Source organism: Odocoileus virginianus, chromosome 1 (assembly GCF_023699985.2).
Source record: "Odocoileus virginianus isolate 20LAN1187 ecotype Illinois chromosome 1, Ovbor_1.2, whole genome shotgun sequence".
In the NCBI taxonomy this organism is placed as follows: Eukaryota; Metazoa; Chordata; class Mammalia; order Artiodactyla; family Cervidae; genus Odocoileus; species Odocoileus virginianus.
In genome coordinates this window covers 52,661,563-52,688,474 of record NC_069674.1, presented here as the reverse complement: position 1 = coordinate 52,688,474, position 26,912 = coordinate 52,661,563, and the positions used below count along the sequence as shown (strand labels likewise).

The window sequence follows — 26,912 nt, the reverse complement described above, 5'->3', positions numbered from 1 at the left end:
TCAAATAGACTTCCACTTTTAGATACATTTCATATCTCTGGAGAGAATAACATTACCGATAAACAATGATCTTTATTTGCCATTTGGGAAACTGACCGTAGCAGAGGTAAGATACTCAGCCAGGCTTCCACAGCTACTTCATGCAATGAGAGGAAAATAGTAACAGCTAAGAATTTAAAGAACATTATCACATTTGGGCTCTTCTGATTCTGTACACTGTATATTTATTTCACATTCCTAGAGTATAACAAACAAAAATTAAAAGAATTAGACTAAAAAACTCTAGTCAAGAGTGCTATTTATCCTGAAAAGAGAGTAGGAAACCCAGACAGATTTTAAATTGGTTTATAATGAACAAGGTAGACAGGACCAAGACTGCCAAGTAGGAGGAGGTGGGAGGAAATTAAGCATCCTAGTTTCTGAAGAAAATGCTGTTATTAAGTATAATTGCACCAACTTGATCCAAATCCAATATTTCTTATTCATTGAAAAGAAACATATTAAAATAGCAGCAATTTCCTTTACAAATAAACACATTCAGCCAAGGAAGCTTCTCCTAAAAAAGTTTAACCCTCAAGGTAATAAAAAGCAGAAACAAAGTTATTTAAGTGTTCTAACTTCAAATAATACCTTCTAAATACAGATATGCTATAGTTAATTCAGTAACAAATTTTTTAAATTCCACTAAAAATTACAATGAAATTCTTTGTCTAATCCTATACATTTATGTTAAAGTGCATAAAAGTAAGAAAATCTTCCAATGAATAATTAGAAATTATTACTATTAACTGGAAATTATGAATGGTAATAGTTGCACTTAATTATAATTATGATCTTTAAAAAGCTATGAGAAACAGGAAATTTCACTTACAAATGCCTACATTTAGGTCTGACAAATTTTGAATATAAGCATCTTGCAGCACATACTATAGAGAAATTTGATTCCTCCCTTAAGATATTTTCAATTATTATATGACCCTTGACTTGTGAGTTGCAACTGGACCAGAAACTATATATTAACCATAAATATCTGTGGAGAAACCATATCTCTGAGTTTCTCTGAGTATGGTAACTCTTAAAATAGGTACATCCCTTGTAAATACAAGTTACAAGTGTAATTTAAATACTTCAGCTAAAGATGTTATCTCAGTAAGGTCTTTCTACCCATTACTCTCCCATGGCCCACATACACACAAAAGCCACAATGAGTTTGTAGTGTTTAAAGACACTGGCTCCTAGGGGCGCTGAGACCCTAAGCCAGGATGGGTCACACACCCACCAGTGTGACTGTATTCTTGCACCTGAGCTGTTACCTGGGGAGCCAAACAGAACAGCTCTTGAGTGGATACATGAACTGCGGCAAGAATTACTGTCCCAGAAGAGAAATATTTGATACTGCCCTGCTGGCAAGATATTTTTCCTGCTCTAAATCCTTGTAAGTAAAACTGATATAAAATGTCTGGTGAATCTGAGTGTTTGGTTGAACTTAAAAGACCATCTGAAAAAAAAAAAAAAAAGACCATCTGGTAAACTTTGAAAAAGCTAACCTCAAGATTTTAAATTTTTCTTCAGACACAAAAGAACTGTAATTTGTGCTAAGTGCACAGCATTTTCTCATAAAATATGAGAAGCAATTTCTTTTTAAAATATTCAATGTTTTCAAAACATTGTTTTCATTTTTCCAATATGTAAGCTTCAGATTAACCATTAATATAAATATAAAGGACTTTCATAGAGCCTCCACAGTAATATTCTACATTCAGCTTCTTAAATTGGGGGGATTAGTTACACTGATCAGATACTATGAGCATCACTGACAAATTCTCCATATGGTTTTTAAACATTCAATAAAATTATCTCAATAAGCAGAACTGAGTAGATCTGGGAATCCATGAAGCTTCATAGAAAGTTGGTTTTATCGAGATTTTTATCATTTATCGAGATTTTTAATTCTAAACATAATCTGAGATGTTAAAGAGTTTGTCAAGATCTTGCCTCATATGCTGACAAACTATTGCTATTTTTGACAGATTTTGTAGAGTTCATGTTAAGACACGAATTTTGTCTTTCATTTTAAATGCAAAAAGGCCCCCATTTAAAACTTAAGCTGTCTGGCTTCCTCCTGGCACCATCAAGAGAAACTGTGGCCCTGCCGTCTAACCCCGCCCCCTACATGCAGCAGGATTGTACCCAGATTTCCATCCCATTACTAAAGTTCATCCCTTTATGTCTCAACAGCTTTTTATTTTTAAGGATCTTTACTAAGGATCTTTAACTCAGCACTCTGTTATGACCTAGAGGGCTGGGATGGGGTGGGGGTGGCAGGAGGGAGGCTCCAGAGGGAGGGAATATATATGTAGACACATGGCAGGTTCACTTCGTGAACTGGTACACAGCACTGTAAAGCAATTATACTCCAATTTAAAAAATTGAAAAAAAAATCGACACTGTCTTAAACACATCAGTTCAGTTCAGTTCAGTAAGCAATTCTGCACCATTTGACACAGTAAGTTCTGAAACAAGCCTTTAAGTGTAACATCCTCACAGTCTAATAAGACGTGATCTCTAAATGGGATTCATTAAATGCTTAAAGAAATCCTCTTCTATTTTAAAGAAAATTATCTATCAGGTAAACTATTTTCTTGAAATCTTAAATTTATAAAGAATATCTTGCTAGAGATACTAAAGAAAAACAATTAAAAATGCTAACTAAAGCTTTTTTATATTCTCCTTTACTAATAAAGACTTCCCTGGTGGCTCAGACGGTAAAGCGTCTGTCTGCAATGCAGGAGACCTGGGTTCGATCCCTGGGTTGGGAAGATCCTCTGGAGAAGGAAATGGCAATCCACTCCAGTACTCTTACCTGGAAAATCCCATGGACGAAGGAGCATGGTAAGCTACAGTCCATGGGGTCTCAAAGAGTCGTACATGACTGAATGAATACACTTTCACTTCCTTTCTAAAAAAATTTATATTTTAAATTATCTTCATTGTTGATATTCAACATCACTTGTCATTTTTTAGTAAAATCACTGTTTCATAATTATTTCATAAAATAAAAAATTTCATAAAATAAAAAATTCTTTCATAAAACTTTTAGTGAATTCCTTGATAAAGATACTCTTTAAATTAAATCACTTACTGTAAACAGCCCACTCTTACTGCTACAGGAACATGGGGAAGTTGAGTGGCCCATTTCAGTGTCACATCTTGATAAATATGTAACATATTATTATGGTTTCCAATCAAAGTATTTATTGTTCCTTCAGAAACTATGGATGGAAGATAGAAAAAGAATAGTAAGAAAAAAATCATTTTCAACAGTTTTTACATCCTTTTAGAATGTATTATTTATACATTCTATTATACATGTATAATTTGTATAATTCTATACAAATTAATTATAATATCTTGGCTTAATGCATAAAGATTTTAAATAATAAAACATTGTTTTTCAATTTCAAGGTACTAGTATCAAAAATTTTTTAAATCATTTATAAATATATAAAAATTATATATATAACTAGAGAAACTATAACTAGTGTGGCCAACATTTTTGCATTTTATCTAAAAAGGATGAACTTGATTAATATATTTAACATATTTAAGCTATTGATTTATTAGACTTTCACTACAGACAAGTAATTCTATGAGTCATTACTATGCTCATTTCTCCTTATAAAAGAGTCTGATGTTCTCTTGGAAGCATCTTGAATAGCCACATCTTGGAAAGCATTATTATATACCTGAGGCCAATTCTACAAATCATCTTGTACAAAGTAAAATGACTGACAAAACCAAATGTGTGCTTTATATCAAACCTCTATTCAAACATTAAAAGCCAAAATTTCCATTACATGTTCAGTATAAAACTATTCTCCTAGTTCTTTAAAAAATATGTGAGTGACTTTGGCTTTTTCTGGTGTATATAACATAGTCATGACATATGGAAAAGATAAAAGAAAATCTTTCTACACACCTGAGCAATACGGGAGAAAACAACTTGGGCTATAATCAAGTTTCTTCATAAATCGAATTTGTCCATTATCCTTAAGGCAAAAAAAGTTTCTCTCACCAAGAACAAAAACAGAAGATGCTGACTGATTGAAAGATACAATACATATATCAAGGGCTTGTTCTCCAATATTTAGAGTCCAATCTACCTGCAAGGGAAAACTTATGATCACTGGGTTGCTAAAAATATAATTTCATTCACTTTGATATTAATACAATTAAGAAATGCTTTACAACAAAGCAGGCATAAAGATTAATCCTCATTCATTTTTTTCTCCTATTACCATATTTTTGATATTTTGTAGACTCTAGTAGTTTTTGCCCCTTTTACCATGTGATATAACAAACTGTGGAAAACTCTTAAAGAGATGGGAATAACAGACTACCTGACCTGCCTCTTGAGAAATCTGTATGTAGATCAAGAAGCAGCAGTTAGAAGTGGACACAGAACAATAGACTGGTTCCAAATGGGGAAAGGAGTACATCAAGGCTGTTATATTGTCACCCTGCTTATTTAACTTATATGCAGAGTACATCATTTGAAGTGCCAGGCTGGATGAAGCATAACATGGAATCAAGATTGCCAGAAGAAATATCAATAATCTCATATATGCAGATGACATTACCCTTATGGCAGAAAGCAAAGAACTAAACAGCCTCTTGATGAAAGTGAAAGAGGAGAGTGAAAAAACTGGCTTAAAGCTCAACATTCAGAAAACTAAGATCATGGAATCTGATCCCATCACTTCATGGCAAATAGATGGGGAAACAATGGAAACAGTGACAGACATTATTTTGGGGGGCTCCAAAATCACTGTAGATGGTGACTGCAGCCATGAAATTAAAAGACACTTGCCCCTTGGAAGAAAAGCTATGACCAACCTAGACAGCATATTAAAAAGCAGACATTACTTTGCCAACAAAGGTCTGTCTGGTCAAGGCTATGGTTTTTCCAGTAGTCATGTATGGATGTGAGAGTTGGACTATAAAGAAAGCTGAGCACCGAAGAAATTATGCTTTTGAACTGTGGTGTTGGAGAAGACTCTTGAGAGTCCCCTGGACTGCAAGGAGATCCAACCAGTCCATCCTAAAGGAAATCAGTCCTGAATATTATTGGAAGGACTGATGTTGAAGCTGAAACTCCAATACTTTGACCACCTGACACTAAGAGCCGACTCACTGGAAAAGACGCTGATGCTGGGAAAGACTGAAGGCAGGTGGAGAAGGGGATGACAGAGGATAAGATGTTTGGATGGCATCACCGACTCTATGGACATGAGTTTGAGTAAGCTCTGGGAGTTGGGGAAACCTGGCGTGCTGCAGTCCATGGGGTCACAAAGAGCTTGACACGAATGAGCGACTTAATTGAACTGAACTGAACCATGTGATATTAACTATTTAGCAATTCAAACACTCATATAAGTATAATCAAGGAGGTAAAGATCTGTTTGTTGAAAACTATAAAACATTGACAAAATAAATTGAAGAGTTAAAATAAAAAGATATGCCATATTCATGGATTAGAAGAATTAATATCATTAAAATGTCCATACTGCTCAAAGTGATCTACAAATGCAAATCCCTATCAAAATTACAAAGGCATTTTTCACAGAAATAAATGTGCAAAATTCATGTGAACCCACAAGACACCAAATAGCCAAAACAATCTTGAGCAAAAAGAACAAAGCTGGAAGCATCATACTACCTGACTTCAAAATACACTACAAAACTATTCTAATCAAAACAGCATGGAACTGTCATAAATAAAAAAAAAAACATCTAGACCAATGGAACAGAACAGGGAGCTGAGAAATAAAACTCTGCATTTACAGTCAACTCATGTTCAACAAAGGTACCAAGAACATACAATGCAGAATAGGATGGTATCTTCAAAAAATGGTGTTGGGAAACTTGATATCCACATGCAGAGGAATGAAATGAACCCCTATCTCATACTATATACAAAAAACAAATTCAAAATAGATTAAAGACTTAAATATAAGAGCTAAAGCTGTAAAATCATTAGAAGAAACATAGGGAAAAGCTCAATGACTTTTCAGATATGACCTCAAAAGTACAGACAACATTAAAATAGACAAAGGGGATTTTATCAAACTAAAAAGCTTCTACAGGGGAAAAAAAGAGAGAAAGCTTATTATGGGATTATATGAAATCATATATGTGGAAACTTTTGAAAACTGTAAAGCATTATAAATTTAAAGTCTTTTATTCAATCAAAAAATTAAAAAGCTTCTTCACAGCAAAGGAAGCAATCAGTAGTGTGAAGAGACAATCTATGGAATGGGAGAAAATATATCCAATAAGGAGTTAATATCAGACAGCTCAACAGCAAATATAAAGGAAAAACAAAAACTTGATTTAAAACTGGGCAAAAGACCTAAATGTCTTATTTCTCAAAATAAGACATACAAATGACAAATAGATATATTAAAAAATGCTCACCAATAAAAAAAGAAAAAAAAAATCCTCACCAACACTAACCATCAGAGAAATGCAATGAGATATCTCCTTATATCTTTTAGAATAGTTATTATCAAAAAGAAAAGAGATAATAAGTGTTGGTGAGAATGTGCAGAAAAGCAAACCCTGTATACTGCTGGTAGGAATATAAAACATTACATCTACTATGGAAAACAATATGGAGATTCCTCAAAAAATTAAAAATAGAACTACCATATGACCCAGCAATCCCACTTCTGGGTACATAACCAAAGGAAGTGAAAACAGAATATTGAGGAGATATCTGCCATCCCATGTTCACTGTAGCATGATTCACAATAGCCAAAACATGAAATCAACCAAACTTCCAATGATGGATGAATGGCTAAAGAAAACATGATACAGGAAGGGCTGATATTGAAGCTGAAACTCCAATACTTTGGCCACCTGATGCGAAGAACTGACTCATTTGAAAAGACCCTGATGCTAGGAAAGATTGAAGGCAGGAGGAGAAGGGGGTGACAGAGATGGTTGGATGGCAGCACTGACTCAATGGACATGAGTTTGAGCAAGCTCCAGGAGTCAGTGATGGACAGGGAAGCCTGGCATGATGCAGTCCATGGGTCACAAAGAGTCAGACACAACTGAGTGACTGAACTGAGTTGAAAATGAAAAAAATCCTGCCATTTACAATAACATGGATGAACTTGGAAGACATTATGCTAAGTGAAATAAGTCAGGATCAGAAAAATGAATACTGTATGATCTCACTTATCTGTGGAATCTAAAAAAGTCAAAATAATAGAAGCAGAGAGTAGAATTTTGACTTCCAGGGTCTGGGGTATGGGAGACACGAGGATATACTGGTCAAGGGGTACAAAGTTTCAGTTATGCAGGATGAATTAGTTCTGAAGATCTAATGTACATATACTTACAATACTGTATTGTATACTCAAAATTTGTTGAGAGATCTTAATGATCCTACCACACACACACACACACACACACATATATATATATATGTACACACACATACACACACACACACATATATATATGTACACACACACACACACACACACACATATATGTACACACACACACACATATATGTACACACACACACACACACACATATATGTATATACACATCAGGGTACAGATAAGTTAATTTGCTTAGTTCTGGTAATCATTTCACAATTTATACATATATCAAAACATCTCACTGTATGAAGTAGGTTTACATAATTTTATTTGTCAATTATACTTCAATAAAGCTAAAGAGAAAAAAGGCAGGTAGAGAAGAGGGTGGAAGAATATCACATGCAAAATGAGCTGCCTGTATAAAGGTCCTGTCAGGAAGGGGAGGATCCATGGCTTATTGGAAAAAATACACATAAAGAAGATACCTGCTCCACTGAAATTTTTCCGTAAGAAAGCTGTTGCATTTACTTTGCAAATCAAATTTAAAAATCAACAACCTACAGTCAATACTGCTATAAATATATTTTTATATTGAAACAATTTTGAAAATATTAATATGCATATATAGAGCAGTTGTCAAGCTACTATAGTAGTATAGATAGGATCCTCTATACATAAGAGCTCCTCCGGGGTATCTTCATATCTTCATCTCTCACAACATGGTCAATGTTTAATAAATGTTTCCTAAAATAATGAAGGAATGAATGTAAAATGGACATGTAAAGAAGAAATCAGCCCCCAATCAATTATTAATGTTTCTAAATCAAGAAAATATAAAGCATACTATTTTGAAAGGCTTTGGATGATAGGCATGTATTGTAAATGGCAATGACAGTGAGATGAATGTACAAAAGCATCTGGACAAAGAGGAAGTAAGATTACCCTCAAAGTTAGGCTTTGAAGCAAGAATCAAGAATCAACGAACGAAAGGTCAAAGAAGAGATGTGAAAAGTCACATTAAAGATACATATAAATTTCATGCCATCCAAAAAATGATTTAGGTATTAATCTATCTACTTTAGGATTAAAGTATCTGAAGAAGGGATGAAATCTAAATGGGACTAGTCAGAGAGGCAAATATCATCAGTATGTATATAAGAAGAATCTGGAATAGAGGGACAGCACAGGGCATATAGTCAACGTGCATTTATGCACATTTATGCATCAGATTACCTTCATCTAAACTAGGATTCAACACCAAATCATTTGACAACCAAAAAAAATTTTTTAAGACAAATCATTCAGGCTTTCCTGGTGGTTCAGTGATAAAAGAATCCACCTATCAATGAAGGAGACACAGGTTTGATCCCTGGGCCAGGAAGATCCCACATACCATGGAACAACTAAGTTTGTGCACCACAACTACTGAGCCTGTGTTCCAGAGCCCCAGGTCTGCAACTACTGTGGCTGCGTGATGCAACTACTGAGGCCCATGCACCCTAGAGCCCAGGCTCCACAACAAGAGAAGCCACCACAATGAGGAGCCCTCCCACCACAACTAGAGAGTAGCCCCCACTCGCCACAGCTAGAGGAAAGTCTGCACAGCAAGGAAGACCCAGCACGGTCAAAATTTTTTAAATGTTTTTTAAAAAACACAAATTATTCAATTATCACTTAATTCAAGTGAGGTTCACCTATGCAGAAAGATTCCACTGAACAAAAGACATGAACATCAAGTCCTAAGGTAGTTACATTTCTCATTACAATTTAATAGACTTGCATTCTAGCAATATTTGTCAGCACTTGTAACTCAGGCTGATGTGTCCCTGACTCTGAGAGATGACAATTCATTCAGAGCGGATAAGCAGAATTTCTGAGGCCACAGGCTGCGATCCAGCCACTAAATACTTTCAGTTCATTAGGTACTGAGCACCACTCTTTGCAAATTTCCCTTAAGAATTATACCACATTCTAAACTAATGAGTCTCAAAATGCACAGTAGTTTACTAAGAACAATCATTTTAAAATCCTTCCACTTCCAGCCATGATACAGTGACAGGAAAAAGATTCTACCGTCCCACCTAAAACAACCACAACATGGACAAAATGTTTGAAACAACTGTTTGCAAGGCTCTGGATATCAGAAAACAAAAGACAGCAATCCCTTGAAAACAGAAAACAAATGAGGTGAGTGGTATAACTGCCCCAGCCATGAGAGAGTTTTTAGGCCATGGCACAGGCAGAAGAAACCCAGGCAAAGCCCACAAGGCCCCCTGGGTTGAGGAGATGAATGCTGACAGTTGAGAGAAACCAAGGCAGCTAGAGTTCACAAGACAGCATGCTCAAAAAAAGAGAGAGCAACACAAGGACAGAGCCCTGAGACCTGTTAAGAATTCTCTCAGATATTCAGTTGAGTACTTATCAGCACATTTATGTAGAAAATTACTCAAGGCCAGGGAAAGAACCACCCAAAAGGATTAGCGGTAACAGTGCCCAGCATTTACACAGGGCCTGGAATACTGCCTGTGCTCACAAGCCAGACTGGAACACCTCATAATTTACAGGGACTTGGAAAGAACATTCAGAAGGGCAGTACCTCAGGAGGGTGTGCAAGTAGCTCCGGAATGAGCCCTGCTCTGGTCCCGCCTAACAAGACTCAAAAGCAAGACCAAAAAGGATCAGACTGTTTCCAAGTAACTTAACTGTCTTCCAGGCCAAAGCACATGAAGATTTATAGAAACACAAAAGTATGTAGCTTCGGACAAAGTAAAACTGACTATATCCTGGCATCTACTAACAACTTAGCAGCACAGGGACAGAACTCAGATCTGTTAAGTATCTTCACAAATAAGCTGAGTACATATCAGCACATTCATGCAGAAAATTACTCAAAGCCAGGGAAAGAACCACCCAAAATGTGGATTTTAGTAGTTTTAGATTTTCCTTTTAATTATCAAGCATGTAAAGAAACAGGAAAATGTGATCCATAATGTAGAGATAAATAACGGTATTATATACAGTTTATAATACTATACAGTTTATAATACTTATGTTAAATAAATTGTATCTATTTAAGTTTAAAAAGTATACAAGGAAGATATTTTTAAAACACCTAAATTGAACTTGTAGTGATAGAAACTATAGTAGACAGGAATTAATACCATATTAGACATTATAGAAAAAATATCAGTGACCTTGAAAACACAGTAGTAGAGATCATCCAAAATGAAATAGAAAAGAGAATTTTTTAAAACAAAGAGCAAATCTGTGACCTGTAGGGCAACTTCAAGTAGCCTAAATGTATGTGTAATTGAGTGAATAGGAGAAGAGATGGAGAAGAGAAAAATAAATTTGAATAGCTAAAAAATTTTCTAAATTTCATGAAAACTATAAATTCACAAGTACACTAACTTCAACAAATCTATAAGCACCAACAAAAGGAATGAAAGAAAACTATACAAAACACATTATAATCTAACTGCTCAAAAGAAGTGATAAGAAAAAATCTGAAAAACACATGGAGAAAAAAGATATTGTGAACCAAGGAACCAAGATAAGATGAAAGATTTCTTATGGGAACAAAGCAAGCTAGAAGATGGAGGAGATCTCTGCTAGAGGAGGAAATCAAGATGGCAGAGTTGGGAGATGAAGAACTCACTTGCTGCATCAAATACAACAGAACTACCTCCATATGTGGAACAATTCTCACCAAAAAATAACTGGACACTGGCAGAAAGACCCCTGTACAACCAAGGCAGAGAGAGAGATCCACACATAATAAGGCAGCAAGGGAAGAGAAACGATCACCTGTACCCAAGGGAGGGGACTCAGAGGAGAAGAGAGATTTCACAGGCAGAGATCCTCCCTGGGGAGTGAGCAGTTGGAGCTACATATGAGGCACCCCAGTCCTGGGGTCCTCCACAAAGAAGACGGGCCTCTTGGCTGGTTGGAGTTGCTGGTAGGACTAACAGGAAGGCTGGGGAAAGCCTTCTGTTCCCAAAGGAGTGCGCACATGCTTGTTCACTCCTGAAACAGGGCAAAAAGTGCAAATCAGAACTGTGTGAGTAGCTGACTGGCTTTTCACAACTGCCCCATGAACAAACTGAATGTTCCAGCCCCACTTATGTCATGCGGCAGCTCCACACCAGAGCGAGGGCTAACATGACCGAGGAAAGAACCCAGTCATGAGACATAAAGGCAGCTAAGACCCACAGCAATGTCTAAGGGAGGGGACAGGCACTACTGGTGCATGCACAGGCAGCAGCCCACCAGTCGCTTCAGTAAGCGGTGCTGGGAAAACTGGGCAGCTGTATGGGAAAGAATGAGACTGCAACATTTCGTCACACCTTACACAAAAATAAACTCAGAGTGGAGTAAATATCTAAATATAAGTCCAAAAACCATAAAACTCAAACAAGTCTTCTTCAAACTGCTTTTCAAAGTTATCAAACTTTCACTTGTGCACAAAGTTTGTGCACAAACTTTGCAGGCTGTGAAAAAATTTTCATCTTTTACTCATATTTCACCATGCATTTATACTAGTAGCAACTTTTTTGTCTATTAAAGGAATTTAAAAATTTTTATTTTGTTAGTTTATAATCATTTCAGTTCAAAGTGACCCATCTGGACATTTATAATCCTAGTGATGCAATTCTATAATCTGGTACATTGTGACCATGAGTAGGCATGTGTCTCCATTGCTCAATAATAGCCAACTAAATTCTTTGATCACTGACATAACCCTAACACAGAAAATGGCTGAAATATATATTTTTAATTTTTCTTCCCAGGAATTCTTATTCTGAACAAACATCTGTGATTAGATATAACTAAATATAATATAGATATTACTAAAATTTTTATCTATTTTAAAAAGGCCTTACAATTAGTCTTTTTCCAGACCCATGTTTTTGTTGTTCAGTCTCTTGTCTTTTATCTGCATCCGTTGCAAAAGCAAGTACTTGGTATCTGTTTAAAAGATATGGAATAACTGTAAGTGACTTTATAGTTAAAAAGTGTAAATTATTTTAAAAGCACATAATCTCAATATAATTAAATTTTCAAATATATATAATCTACAAATCTTATGTATCACCTTTTCCTTGATTTTAAACATTGTAAAATTTAGTGAATGAATTTAGTAATGAAGTCTACTGAATGATGATGAATTTGTACTGTGGTATAAGACTATGTAAAACTGTAATGATAAAGAAATTATAACCATATGTCCCAAAATTCAATATTGGGGAAATAGCTCTGCCAAATATCAAAGTATCCCCCATTAGAATTTTATGTGATAATAACAATACTCAATAAAGTTCCAGTACCAAAACCCAAAATAGAAAAAAATACAAATAATGCAAAGCAACCAGATGAGTTATTGCCACCATACTCCAAAAAGTGGTAGTAGAAGTTATTAATATCTGTGGACCCCAGAAGGTCTGAGTTTAATTCCCAGCTAACCCATTAACTAGTTGAGTAAATTTTTGAAAATTAATCACTCTATGTCTTAATCTTTCTTATCTATAAAATGGGAATGATAATAATCTTAACTCAAGCATTGTTAGAAGAACTTAAAAAATAATTTAATGTCTGGTACAGTATCTGATGGGGTTTCCCTGGTAGCTCAGCTGGTAAAGAATCCACTTGCAATGCAGGAGACCCCAGTCTGACTCCTGGGTCACGAAGTTCCCTGCAGAAGGGATAGGCTACCCACTCCAGTATTCTTGGGCTTCCCTGGTACCTCAGATGGCAAAGAAGAAAACTGCATTTGGGAGACCTGGGTTCGATCCCTGGGTTGGGAAGATCCCCTAAAGGAGGATGTAGCAACCCACTCCAGTATTCTTGCCTGGAGAATCCCCATGGACAGAGGAGCCTGGTGGGCTACAGTCCATGGGGTCACAAAGACTTGGACATGACTGAGCAACTAAGCACAGCCCAGTATCTGATATACACTAAGGTACCCGATTATTGACTGACAGGTTGACAAATAGACAAATACAAATTTCTGTATACACAGAGATAAATCACCTAGTAATTTATCTGGTATGCAATAAGTTCTCAATAATGGACATTATGGACGTTAGGACTTTCTGTCAGTATTGTATTTCAATAGCAACATTTAGCACAACATTGTAAATAAATTATAATACAATAAAATAAATTTTTAAAAAATTTTAACATTTAGCTCAGACCATTATTCAAATCGACTGATAAATATCATTCAATTTAGAAATGATTAATTTAGACAATGAAGTTTAAATTCCCTTATTTCCATTAATTTATGGTATATTTTTAGAGTAATAATTCTACTCAAAATGAAGAAATTTTAGGCTCATAGATCCCTTTCCACTTTCAATAGGTAAGAGAAAAATTAGCAAAGAGATATATTCAGATAGCTCCTATTATCTAAGAGAAAGATGTCTGATAGTGTAAACATCAGGAACCTTAATGAAGAAAGGCAAAGTAGAATATCTAAATATGCACTAAAATGTACACTAATATTCAAATGTTATATATCAACTCATATTCTATTCCAGTCAGCAGTATTTCATTTGTAAAAAGCCTCCAATTTTCTGTGAATGAAGAATGACTATAAATTATGATAGATTTTGCAGTACATTCATGAAAATCAGTCTTCCAGTTAATAAGAAAGCTTAATGCATGTAAAGTTCACTCACTCAATAAACATACAGTAGGGATCTCATACAAGCATTAACAAGGGGGAAAACTACTACATGACCTATATCCACCAGGACCTTCCAAAGTAGTTGAGGAGATTCATATATAATACTAACAAATAAGCATAACTCAGAGTGCACTGTGCTGACTGGTATGCATATAAGTACCAAAGGAATATGATGGTAGAAACAGGTAACATGGGTGTGTTAGGGGAAGCACACTGACTGAAACTGCCCACCCTGGCCAGGCACCATAGTAACCATTTGCATGAGCTGTGTTACAACAGGAGGTCCTGGTAAGGAACATGGAACTAATAAGCCACCACCAACTGGAAGAGCTCAGGAAAGGTCAAAAGGAGACACCACCTGTCCAACCACCTCCCAGAATCCTTCTCTCTGGCATCCATCTTGGCTGAACAAGGCATGCACCACTAGCAAGGACTCTGAGTCAGAATGACTGGCTAAAGACAACCCGGAAACTAATCCCATCACCATAAAACACAAGACTGCGAGCCACATGGCAGAGCAGTTCTCCTGGGTTCCCTTACCCTACTGCTCTCCACTCGGGTGCCCTTTCCCAATAAAATCCCTTGCTTTGTCAGCGCATGTGTCTCCTCAGACAATTAATTTCTGAATGTTAGACAAGAGCCCAGTTTCGGGGCCTAGAAGGTGTCCCCCTTTCTGCAACAGGTGGAGGAAATATATACGTTCTTGGTATCAGTTAAGGAGGAGAAAGCTAGGTTTTGAAGAATGAGTGAAAACTCATCATGCTGTTAAAGACTAAAAAACATAATGGCAAAGCAAACAACACATGCAAAGGCATGCAGCAGTAAAAGAGACATCAAAGGCCATGGCAGGAGCTTAGGAGAGATGCCTGGCAGAGAGGAATAAGTCATGGGAAATGACACCAATAAACGATAGGAGCCTGAAGATCTCAACCTTGTAAAACCATGCTAAAAAATTCCATAGGCAGCAAATACCATCTGAGAATGACCTTCAATATCCCTAGGTCTTCAAAACTGCCAAATAATTATACCTCACACTCTGACCTCCAAATAGGATTCCTTTAGTCTTCTTGGTTCAAGATAACAGAAATAGTGTGACTAAAACACACTATTTAGTCAACACTGGTGACTAAAACATCGGTCCAGAGCTGGTCCATTAGGACCAGTCCTAATGGATCTAACCTCGGGCAATAATTAATATAGGCAGTTCATTTCCTGCAGACACCAACCTACCAGAGGATGATATGGATATTAATGAGGTTGTTACAAAAATCCAAAGCTTTGGAGCTGTTTGAAGCTTCTTACATAACTATAGAGAGTTATTATTTCATCTGAGGCATAAGTGAACCCCTAAAGTGGTCTCATTAACATCAAAACAACATGCAGAGACACAGCCAAAATTCACTCCTGATTTCTAAATCCAAAACAATTCTCTTCCTGGAAGGCAGCTCAGAAAAGGATTTTATTACTAAACATAACTGGCAATAAATTTAGATCATGACAAACTTCCAATAGCATTTATTTTACAATTCTTTCTTAAATTCTCTTAACTGGGATCAATAATGTACATGAAAATCTATTTCCAAAACTGAACAATTCCAAGCAGACTTGGAAATTCTGAAATAAAACACTTGGATATTTTTTCTTATCACTCAAGTGTTCAGTGATATAAGCTAAAGAATAAAATTCCCTTATTGAAAGTGCTGAAAGAACAATCAGGTCCAATGTAAAAAAAATTTCATGAAAGACTGTCATACATATTTTTCAGAACAGAAAGGCACTAATCACAGACACGGCAAGTCCAGGTGAACTGTGATATTTTTTGAACCAATAGTCACAAATGCTTAACAGGTCCCATAGAGCACCAATGACAAACTCAACCATATAATTTAGTGCTCTTCTGTATCACATCATAAAAACAGCAGCAAGGAACTAAAAGATGGATTGAGGTGTTGCAGAAATACAAAAGTAAACCCTCCAAAATCATTTATTTTCAGATGAAAAATAGCTGTCACCTGAAAGCGTGCCAGGAGATTTGGGAACTTTGATAATTTAACCTGTAGAATTCTACTAGAATTGGAAGCTCTGGATACAAAGCATTACTATGTTCATTCCAACTATAGCTAAAACATTCTTGATTGTGCTAATGAGAATCATTTTCATCGAAAGACTCCAGTAACAAAATAGAAGGTTTCCTCCTAAACTTTTCATTCCTTCATTCATTAGCATTAACATTTCATTAACATAATGTTAACATAACATTAACATTTCATTCCTTCATTCATTAACTAGTAGATCTTGTTGAACATCTACTTCAAAAGAACAGACATCAGAAAGGCCCTTCCAAGTCTAGATTAGAGATAACAAAAACAGAAATCCAACTGAAAAGAGAAAGACCTGAATGTCAATCAGAATGTGAAGCAAGAGCTGAATAAGAGCAGAAAAAAGGTACACAGATCATGATTTACTGCCTAAATCATTCTGGCAAAGAAAGAAAGACAGAATAAAGGACAGTCCAAGTTGGCAAAAACATGGCAAGGGAATGGCCATAGGCCCCTTCTCTACCAAAAAAAAAAAAGTAAACAATTCTCTTACTTACAAAGAAAAAACAACATTCAAAGTGTGTCCCTGAATTAGAAGCACCTGGAGCATGTATTTGTAATGATGATTTCTGGATCTTTTCCCTAAACCTACTAAATCAAGATCTACGGGGTTGGGGCTTGAGAATCAGCAAACATACATTTTATAAAAGGAGGCCCAGATGATTCTTATGTACACTAAAGTTTGAGACTCATAGCCTTCTCCAGTTCCTATCTGAACATAACTGATCTGTATTCAAAGTAATTAAATATCAATATCAAAAATGAAGATGAATTATGTCTTAAAAGCCTTTTATAAACTGATTATATTTTTAACTGATTATAGATTTAATGAAGCCTCCAAAGACCAAAACTACAGTTTTCATGCTTTCTCCCATCCTAAATTACACCTGTGATTATCATTTAAAACTGTGATTATCATTTGACCTATTATACTTGAAAGTGTATATAAATACAACATACCACTTAATGTTATAAACCCTCTTGATTGTCATCATTTCACAATAATCATAAATCCCATGCATTTTACCATTATAAAGGATTCACATAATAAATAAAGTGTGCACCTCTTAGTTCTAGATGAAGATCAATATAATAGATAAGTATGCTGGAGAATTACCACAGTTAAAACAATATGAGTTTCTGTGAGATTAAACCTTCACATTAAGGAAACCTATACATTGCTTCCTCAACTAATCATTCCTGGAGTTATTACCAAATTAATTCCTATACACATATTTCAAAGAGTAAGTCATGGGACATTCAAATCTTTTTATCATGACCCCAATGTAACACTGCTAGTATCACACTATTTGGCAAGAACTAGGGTGGAAAGCTGAAAACCAGATCTCCTCAATATCGCTTAAGTTTTGGCAGGATTGAATGAATTATACAGATATTTTTCACAGTGTCTCAAAACAATTATAATATTTTATTTATTACCAGTAGCAATGCCACAACTTATTCATCTCCTTTGAACAAGAGCCATAGGCATTGTAGAAGGAATACGACATAATGATACTCTACCTCCATCAGTTAACTTCTGCTTAGTCACAAATATTTGCTTATTTTCAGAGTTTTAAATCCTCATTGCCTTAACAATAATTCTCAAAGCATAGATGGTCACTTATCAGGGAAAACTACGTTAACTTGCAATATACACAATAATAAAACCTAAGGCAAAAATTTACAGCTGTTGCCTGATGAATTTATATACTTCCTTCCTGCCTTGGGAAAAATCATATGGCCAAAAACAATACTGAAAGGCTATAATGAAGTGCTGCCTGGATGTTTAAAGTTCTAAACGCTGCCATCAGTAAGATAACAACAATAAAGTTACTGAAGATATTATAATTCTCCAAGACTATTTCTTTTCCCAGAATGGATATCTACACTTTTTTTCCCCATGCTCTCTTCCAACAAAAAGCACAGCCTCCAAAACTCAAAACCATAATTCTTATTGAAACTTAGCTGGTAGAAGAAAAAAGCGTCTCTCTCTCAAACACAATTCACCAAAATCGATAAAAATTTCTAGCGAAAAGGGTCATTTTCATACTTCACTTCTGTGAACTGTTCTTTTAAAAACACTCATAATAACTTGTATTTCTTGCCAGTATTCTTCCCTTGTCACATACATTCTTTTTTATGTTATAAAATCATTCTATATATGTATTTGTATATGGGTTTTTTCATTCACACTGTGTTTTATTATTTATAAATCAGGGAACAATCACAATAATTACTGAGCATTTTCTATGGGGTGGCACTAGCGGTAAAGAATCCATTTGCCAATGCAGGAGACACAAAAGATGCAGGTTCCATCTCTGGGTAAGGAAGAACCCCTAGGGGAGAAAATGGCAACTTGCTCCAGTAACCTTGCCTAGAAAATTCCATGGACAGAAAAGCCTGGTGGGCTACAGTCCATAGGGTCACAAAAGTTGGACACAGCTGAGTGCACATGCACCCACACACACACACACACACACCCCATGGTAATTTAACATACACTTAATCCTTCTAATAAGTTTGTTGAAATAGGTGTTGCTATCTCCTTTACATTCAGGATAAGGACACTGTATTAAACAGCTGTGAGTCGCAAAATCAGGACTTCAATCCACGTGTCCCTCTCTCCAAATCCTTCCTCTCAATCTCTGCACTATACTGCCTTGCAAATATTTTATATGTAAATTATATCCGCTGAGTCGCCACAATTACATTATAACAACAAAATCACTCTCCTTTTTATTTGCAACATTCAAGCTCTTTGTGGAAAAGAATTTAGCAGCAGCATCAGTTCAGTTCAGTCACTCAGTCGTATCTGACTCTTTGCGACCCCGTGAAGGGCAGCACGCCAGGCCTCCCTGTCCATCACCAACTCCCGGAGTTTACTGAAACTCAAGTTCATCGAGTCGGTGATGCCATCTAACCATCTCATCCTCTGTCGTCAGCAGCATACACACACATAAAAAAAAATCATGATTCCAAAGATTCAAGATCCATACTCACTTGTAACTTTCCACTTGACGGCAGGAAGAAACAGTAATGAAGGAATCTGTGCGGGAACTGTAAGCAAGAGGGCCAGGTAAAAGAGAACCAGGGAGAAACCTCCCAAAAGCATAGCTTTCCTGCTCAAACACCATCAGCATCCCATCCATAGACTGGATACAAATTAAATCACGACCTAAAGAAAAATTAAAGGAAATTAAAGGACATGTTCTTTTTATAAATATAATGACTTTGTCGCTGTTCAACACAAATTTAATTCCCGCCCCCCCCAGGGGCAAAATGAGCAGCTTAAATCTTGGGATGCAAAACAATGAAGCTATAAGATTATTGTATTTCACTGTATACACATTTCCCAGTTTTTTCATTATTCATGTCTATAGTTTTAAATATATTTGTTTTCATTTACATGAGCTAAAATTTCTAGCTCAAGATAATCCCTGAGAACAGTCATGACTCTGCAAAATATCATTTTTTCCAAAATCAGAACTATAAACTGTTCTGCACCAGGCTATTTCTCATCTTCATAGTATGTCAGCCCATATTTTCACAAGACTTAAACATCAGTCAAACACAGCACACCAAATCCATAGACATGTATTAAACACCAGTTTTATACAAATCAGTGTTGAGTACCACTGGGAGAGAAAACAATTAATAATGAATAATACTAATCATTGACTATCCTAAACTATCAACAGATTTTGAAGTGTTTTCTACTATTAATCGGTAAGTATTAGTCTGTAGTGGAGAAGGAAATGGCAACCCACTCCAGTATTCTTGCTTGAAGAATCCCATGGGCAGAGGAGCTTGGTGGGCTGCTGTCCATAGGGTCGAACAGAGTCGGACATGACTGAAGCGACTTAGCATGCATGCATGCCTTGGAGAAGGAAATGGCAACCCACTCCAGTATTCTGGCCTGGAGAATCCCAGGGATGGGGGAGCCATCTATGGGGTAGCAGAGAGTCGGGCAAAACTGAAGCGACCTGGCAGCAGCAGCAGCATTAGTCTATAAGTCGCTCAGTTGTGTTCAACTCTTCGTGACCCCATGCTCTAAACAATGTAGTCCATGGAATTCTCCAGGCCAGAATACTGGAATGGGTAGCAGTTCCCTTCTCCAGGCGAGCTTCACAACCCAAGGAGCGAACTTAGGTCTCCCACATCACAGGTGGACTTTTTTAACAGCTGATCCACCAGGGAAGCCCCAAAACTATAAACTGATTATGAAGTGTTTTCTACTATTAGTCTGTAAAACTATTAGCTACAAAATTCACCACTCTTAAAATATACTGAGAAGATGACAATGATGATGATTTCTATAGTACAGTCTCTATCCAGTCAGCAAAAACAAGACCAGGAACTGACTGTGGATCAGATCATGAACTTCTCATTGCCAAATCCAGACTTAAATTGAAGAAAGTAGGGAAACTCACTAAACCACTCAGGTATGACCTAAATCAAATCCCTTACAATTATACAATGGAAGTGACAAATAGATTCAAGGGATTAAATCTGATAGACAGTGCCTGAAGAACTAAGGACGGAAGTTTGTGACATTGTACAGGAGGCAGGAATCAAGACCATCTCCAAGAAAAAAATATGCAAAAAATCAAAATGGTTGTCTCAGGAGGTCTTACAAATAGCTGAGAAAAGAAGAGAAGTTAAAGGCAAAGGAGAAAAGGAAAGATATACCCGTCTGAATTCAGAGTTCCAGAGAATAGCAAGGACAGATATGAAAGCCTTTCTCGGTGATCAGTGCAAAGAAATAGAGGAAAACAATAGAACGGGATGACTAGAGATCTCTTCAAGAAAATTAGAGATACCAAGGGAACATTTCATGCAAAGATGGGCACAATAAAGGACAGAAATAGTATGTGTAACATATGTCTAGAAACCTAACAGAAGCAGAAGATATTAAGAAGAGGTGGCAAGAATACACAGAAGAACTATACAAAAAAGATCTTCACAACACAGATAACCACAGGGGTCTGATCCCTTACCTAGAGCCAGACATGCTGGAATGTGAAATTAAGTGGGCCTTAGGAAGCATCACTACGAACAAAGCTAGTGGAGGTGATGGAATTCCAGTTGAGCTATTTCAAATCCTAAAAGATGATGCTGTGAAAGTGCTACACTCAATATGCCAGCAAATTTGGAAAACTCAGCAGTGGCCACAGGACTGGAAAAGGTCAGTTTTCATTCCAATCCCAAAGAAAGGCAATGCCAAAGAATGTTCAAACTACCACACAATTGTACTCATCTCACACTCTAGCAAAGCAATGCTCAAAATTATGCAAGCCAGGGTTCAACAGTACGTGAACCATGAAATTCCAGATGTTCAAGCTGGATTTAGAAAAGGCAGAGGAACCAGAGATTAAATTGCCAATATCTGGTGAATCATGGAAAAAGCAAGAGAGTTCCAGAAAAACATCTATTTCTGCTTTATTGACTATGCCAAAGACTTTGACTGTGTGGATCACCACAAACTGGAAAATTCTTCAAGAGATGGGAATACCAGACCACCTGACCTGCCTCTGGAGAAATCTATATGCAAGTCAAGAAACAACAGTAAAACTCAGACATGGAACAACAGACTGGTTGCAAATTGGGAAAGGAGTACGTCAATGCTATATATTGTCACCCTGCTTATTTAACTTATATGCAGAGTACATCATGCAAAATGCCAGGCTGGATGAAGCACAAGCTGGATCAAGATTGCCAGAAGAAATATCAGTAACCTCAGATATGCAGATGACACCACCTTTACAGCAGAAAGCAAAGAAGAATTAAACAGTTCCTTGATGAAAGTGAAAGACGAGAGTAAAAAAGCTCGCTTAAAATTTAACATTCAGAAAACTAAGATCATGGAATCTGGTCCCATCACTTCATGACAAATAGATGGGGAAACAATGGAAACAGTGAGAGACTTTATTTTCTTGGGCTCCAAAATCACTGCAGATGGTGACTGCAGCCATGAAATTAAAAGACACTTGCCCCTTGGAAGAAAAGCTATGACCAACCTACACAGCATATTAAAAAGCAGAGAAATTACTTTGCCAACAAAGGTCTGTCTGGTCAAGGCTATGGTTTTTCCAGTAGTCATGTATGGATGTGAGAGTTGGACTATAAAGAAAGCTGAGCACTGAAGAAATGATGCTTTTGAACTGTGGTGTTGAAGAAGACTCTTGAGAGTCTCTTGGACTGAAAGGAGATCCAACCAGTCCATCCTAAAGGAAATTAGTTCTGAATATTCATTGGAAGGACTGATGCTGAAGCTGAAACTCCAGTACTTTGGCCACCTGATGCGAAGAACTGACTCATTTGAAAAGACCCTGATGCTGGGAAAGACTGAAGGCAGGAGGTGAAGGGGAAAACAGAGGATAAGATGGTTGCATGCATCACTGACTCGATGGACATGAGTTTGAGCAAGCTCTGGGAGTCGGTGATGGACAGGGAAGTCTGGCATGCTGCAGTTCATGGGGTCACAAAGAGTCAGACACGACTGAGCAACTGAACTGATAGTACCTCTAACCTGAGAAAGATCCAGTGAGTATAATTTTTCACATTCTGCTAGTGTTGATTAGTATATACTATTGTCTAAATATCACAAAAGGAAGAATTCTGTCAAAGGAAAATTAAGTCACTCTAAGGGAATAAACAAAAGGTCAGTCTTCTAATTGATTTGTCATTTCTAACTCATACTTACCACAGTAAGTCCTATAGTAACTATTTCATATTACCTTGATATCAGGGTCAATACTGGAGAAGGGCATGGCAACCCATTCCACTATTCCTGCCTGGAGAATTCCATGGACAGAGAAGCCTGGCTGGCTATAGTCCATGGGGTCGCAAAGAGTCGCACACGACTGAGCGACTAAACAACAGGGTCAATATAGTATATATACCTAAATATTGAAGCTTAAAGAATACTTTATTCAAAAACAAATGAAATTGTATAGAAATTGATGGCAATCTTATTACTGTACCTGATTATGGAAACAAGGGCAATTTTTAAAAAGAAAAATGTTTTGCCAAAGGAGTGTTTTTAAAAGAAAACAAACTGAGATTTGGGGTGCTTATTACTGCAACATACTCCACCCCATCTAGATTGATTCAATAAATTTAACCAGTTTAAATAGTCTGAGAAACGTTTCAGGTTGAATATTGTCTTAGCATATGTTCACTAAACACACACCTGAATCACTCTGGCATCTCTAAAGAGAAAGCAATAGTTCCTGTTAATGCTGTTTTGAAGAGTATTCCCTCAATGGTCAAATTCTTTTATAATGCATAGTAGGTTTTTCAGTCAGTTTTAAATTTTTTTTTATCTATTCTTTATCTACTCTACTTACATTAAAGTTTTCACACCATAAGGTATGAGTTTGTATGGATGCTGTGTGTGTACTTGAATTACCTCTAGACACACAGTCATCCAGACAGAATTAAAGCCTATATCTCCAGGCCTGTATAACAGATATATCATATGATTACTTTCTTGCCAATGAGAGAGGAGCAAGGTGATAAGTGCACCATCCAGACATACCCTTAAAAGGACTGAGTATACACTCTCTTCTCTCTTCCCAGCATGATGATAGGGCTGGAACAGCTATCCTGGCCTCAGAGATGGAAGTCACATATTGTAAAAGCAAAAGAGCTACCTACCAGTCCTGGACCACTTTATCTCCAAGTGATCAAATTTGACAGAAATAAACATCTTCCTTAATTAAGTTGGCTCTTTATTAAAGTAACCAAATTTGTATCTTAAATAACATAGAACTTATCTGAGCATAAAGACCCATCCAGCTTTGCTGACTCTTAAAATTTAATTTCACTTGATTAGACCCTGGTACCAAAACACAACCAGATATAGAATACATTGGAACAACTGGGGAAATTGGAATATGAATGCATGTTAGAGAACAGTAGGAATTATTGTTAATTTTCTTAAGTGTGATCATGGTATGATTACATAAGAGAATGTTCTTATTAAATATATGTTGCAACAGTTATGAGTGAAGTGGCACAAGATCTGTAATTTGCTTTCAAATCATTCATTTAAAAAAGTGTGTATACATGTATATGCTAAACATTTACAACTGTTGACTCTAAATGGTGTTAATATGGAGACTCATGTTATTCTGATACTTAAATTTTTCACAATAAAAATGTAAACAAAGTGTTGAAATATATTTCTTTTGTAAACAAATGTACTTTTTTAACCATCAAGGAGAGTAGTGAGCACTGGCAAATTAAGCAGGACCTAGAAGGAGAGCAATACATTTAATTTTAGTAAATCAAGAATCAGAGACAGAAGAAATCCAATCAATGAAACAATGTGTTTCATTGACCTACGGAGGAGGATACTACTGTAACCAAAATATAGTCTGTATTATTAAGAAATGTGAGAGCAAGACATGTATACTTCCAAGTAAAAGTAAGTACCGTAAAATTTAAGTTCATTTCAATATGTTGAATGTCACTGAACCACAGCCTCCCAAAGACCTCAAAGAAGTGCTCCTCAAATTGTGGCCCCCAGTCCACCAGCATCAGTATTGTCTAAGGAAATTCTTATAAATGCAAATCCTAGAGTCCCACTCGAAATTTATGGAATGAGAAACTCTGATGTTAGGGCCCAAGAAGCCTAGGTTTTAACAAGCCCCTAGAGGTTGTTTCAGTATTCCTTAGTAACTAAAGGTTTTAACAAGCCCCTAGAGGTTGTTTCAGTATTCCTTAGTAACTAAAGAATCCACCTGTCAATGCTGGAGACATGGGTTCGATCCCTGGGTCAGGAAGATCCCCAGGAGAAGGAAATGGCAACCCATTCCAGCACTCTTGCCTGGACAATCCCATTGACAAAAGAGCCTGGCAGGCTACAGTCCATGGGGTCCCAAAAGTGGTGGATACAACTTAGTGACTAAGCAACCACAAGAGGTTATCTGATGCATGATCAAGTTTGAGAACCACTGTTTTCGCAAGTTACAACAGACCTAGAGCTTGAAGAAAACTTGAGCCTCAGAGAATACTTGGCTCCTTAGCATGATATATGAAGTCTTTTTTGCTGAAACTCTAGCAATATAGAGGAAAGTACTATACTGTCATGTACACATGGATGGCCTCTAGAGTCAGATAAACTGAGTTTAGTCCAGCTCAACCAATTATTAGCTGTTACTTTAAGCTCAAATTCCTTATCTACAAGATGATGCACCTACCTAGTATCCAGTACTTATCTACAAGATGATGTACCTACCTAGTTAGGCATGATGAGAATTAAATTAAGCAATGTATGAAAATCAGAAGGTCCAGCAGGGGTTAAATACTGTATCACATTATTATTTTTATAATTATTTTCTAAGTCTCACACTGCATGCTGTATTAGTATTTAAATACTTGCTATCTCCCACGCATATCATGATGGTACACACTTCCTTGCTTTATTACCTTTCCAAAAAAAATAAACGAAACTCTCACAATTTTCTTCTGCTGGGATACTGAATGTATACTGGATGCATCCTGGTCATCCATTCTCCTCTCCTCCCATCTTTAGCCACAAAGCTTGAATGAGACTGACTTCATTCTAAACTTGAGGATAGGTAGGCCCTGCCTTATGTAAACTAATTAGCATCCCACTAGTCACAGTGATTGGTAAAGGATGGTTATAATTTACAGCCAATGAAAGAAACTAAATCCCTAAACTGAGATGAAACTAAAGAAAACCCTACTCCTCCCCCCGGGGAGTCACATGTGAGGCGGACAAGGTCTGGAATCACAGAAGCCATTTGATTTTTACAAGGGTGCAGTTAAGAGATCAGCTCTTAACTGTCTGCGCTAGTGCATCAAGTCTCACTTGGAGCCAAACCTATTCATGAGCTTTACAGGTAATAAATTCTCATGAATATTGAAGCTGAGTTGGGTCTCTGTCCCTGAGCCAAGAGGATCAACCCATTTGTCCTCTGAGAGACATCACAGGCTGAAGCTCGTGTCTTCCCAGAAACCTTCTCTTTCCCTTCAATTACCCTCCAACTGTGATCCCAGAGAGCCCCACCCTTACCTACATCTCACAACTAGTGACTGACTGAAATGATCTATTTTTGTGTCTCTCATTAACTCTAGGTTCAACTCAAAGGCAGGAAGGTAAACCTTACTCATCTTTGTATATCCAACAATTAGAAAATGCCTGGCACATAGCAGATACATTAATAAACATCTGTTGAGCTGAAGTAAGCTAGGCAGAATAATTTATTCATCTGCAGCTCAGATTGGCTGAGACTCTGTTCTATGTGTTTCACATACTGCATTTTAAGTACATGAAAAATGCTTTATTTATTACAATCCTGGCCACTGACGTTTAGAAAAATGCAGGGATCAATCCAAAACATTACTCAAAAATAAATAAATAATTCCTTCAAATCACTGTTTTGGAAGTCACTTCAGAAAACATACCAAAGGCTCCCCTTACAGATAATGGGAAAAGAAAGAACAGTCTAGAGAAGCCATGAAAGTTTTGTAGTTCTAATACAACAGCCAACAGGAAGCCTTCATAAAAGCAATGGGATTTCAGGAGCTATTTAAATGACCTAGCCATGAACCATACTCAGTCTTTACCACATGCCCAGTATTATATTAGGAGCTGTAAGGAACACAGAACAGCAAGTTACTACTACCATTTACTGACCTTCTGCTATATTCCCACCTTTGTGCTAAACATTTACCCAGCATATAGCTACATG

The 26,912-nt window shown here is 36.6% G+C and overlaps 1 protein-coding gene across 2 annotated transcripts in view; it reads right to left on the bottom strand.

Annotated features, from left to right (window-relative positions):
- Positions 1-26,912, bottom strand: part of BBS9 (Bardet-Biedl syndrome 9) — a 436,742-nt gene that overhangs the window by 305,923 nt on the left and 103,907 nt on the right. For both annotated transcript variants that reach the window (XM_070468373.1, XM_070468376.1), the window contains 4 exons: positions 19,189-19,363; positions 12,282-12,366; positions 3,980-4,163; positions 3,143-3,272 (listed from right to left, as the gene is read on the bottom strand). In XM_070468373.1, the coding sequence (XP_070324474.1) occupies positions 3,143-3,272; positions 3,980-4,163; positions 12,282-12,366; positions 19,189-19,363 (574 nt within the window). The remainder of the gene's footprint in view (positions 1-3,142; positions 3,273-3,979; positions 4,164-12,281; positions 12,367-19,188; positions 19,364-26,912) is intronic.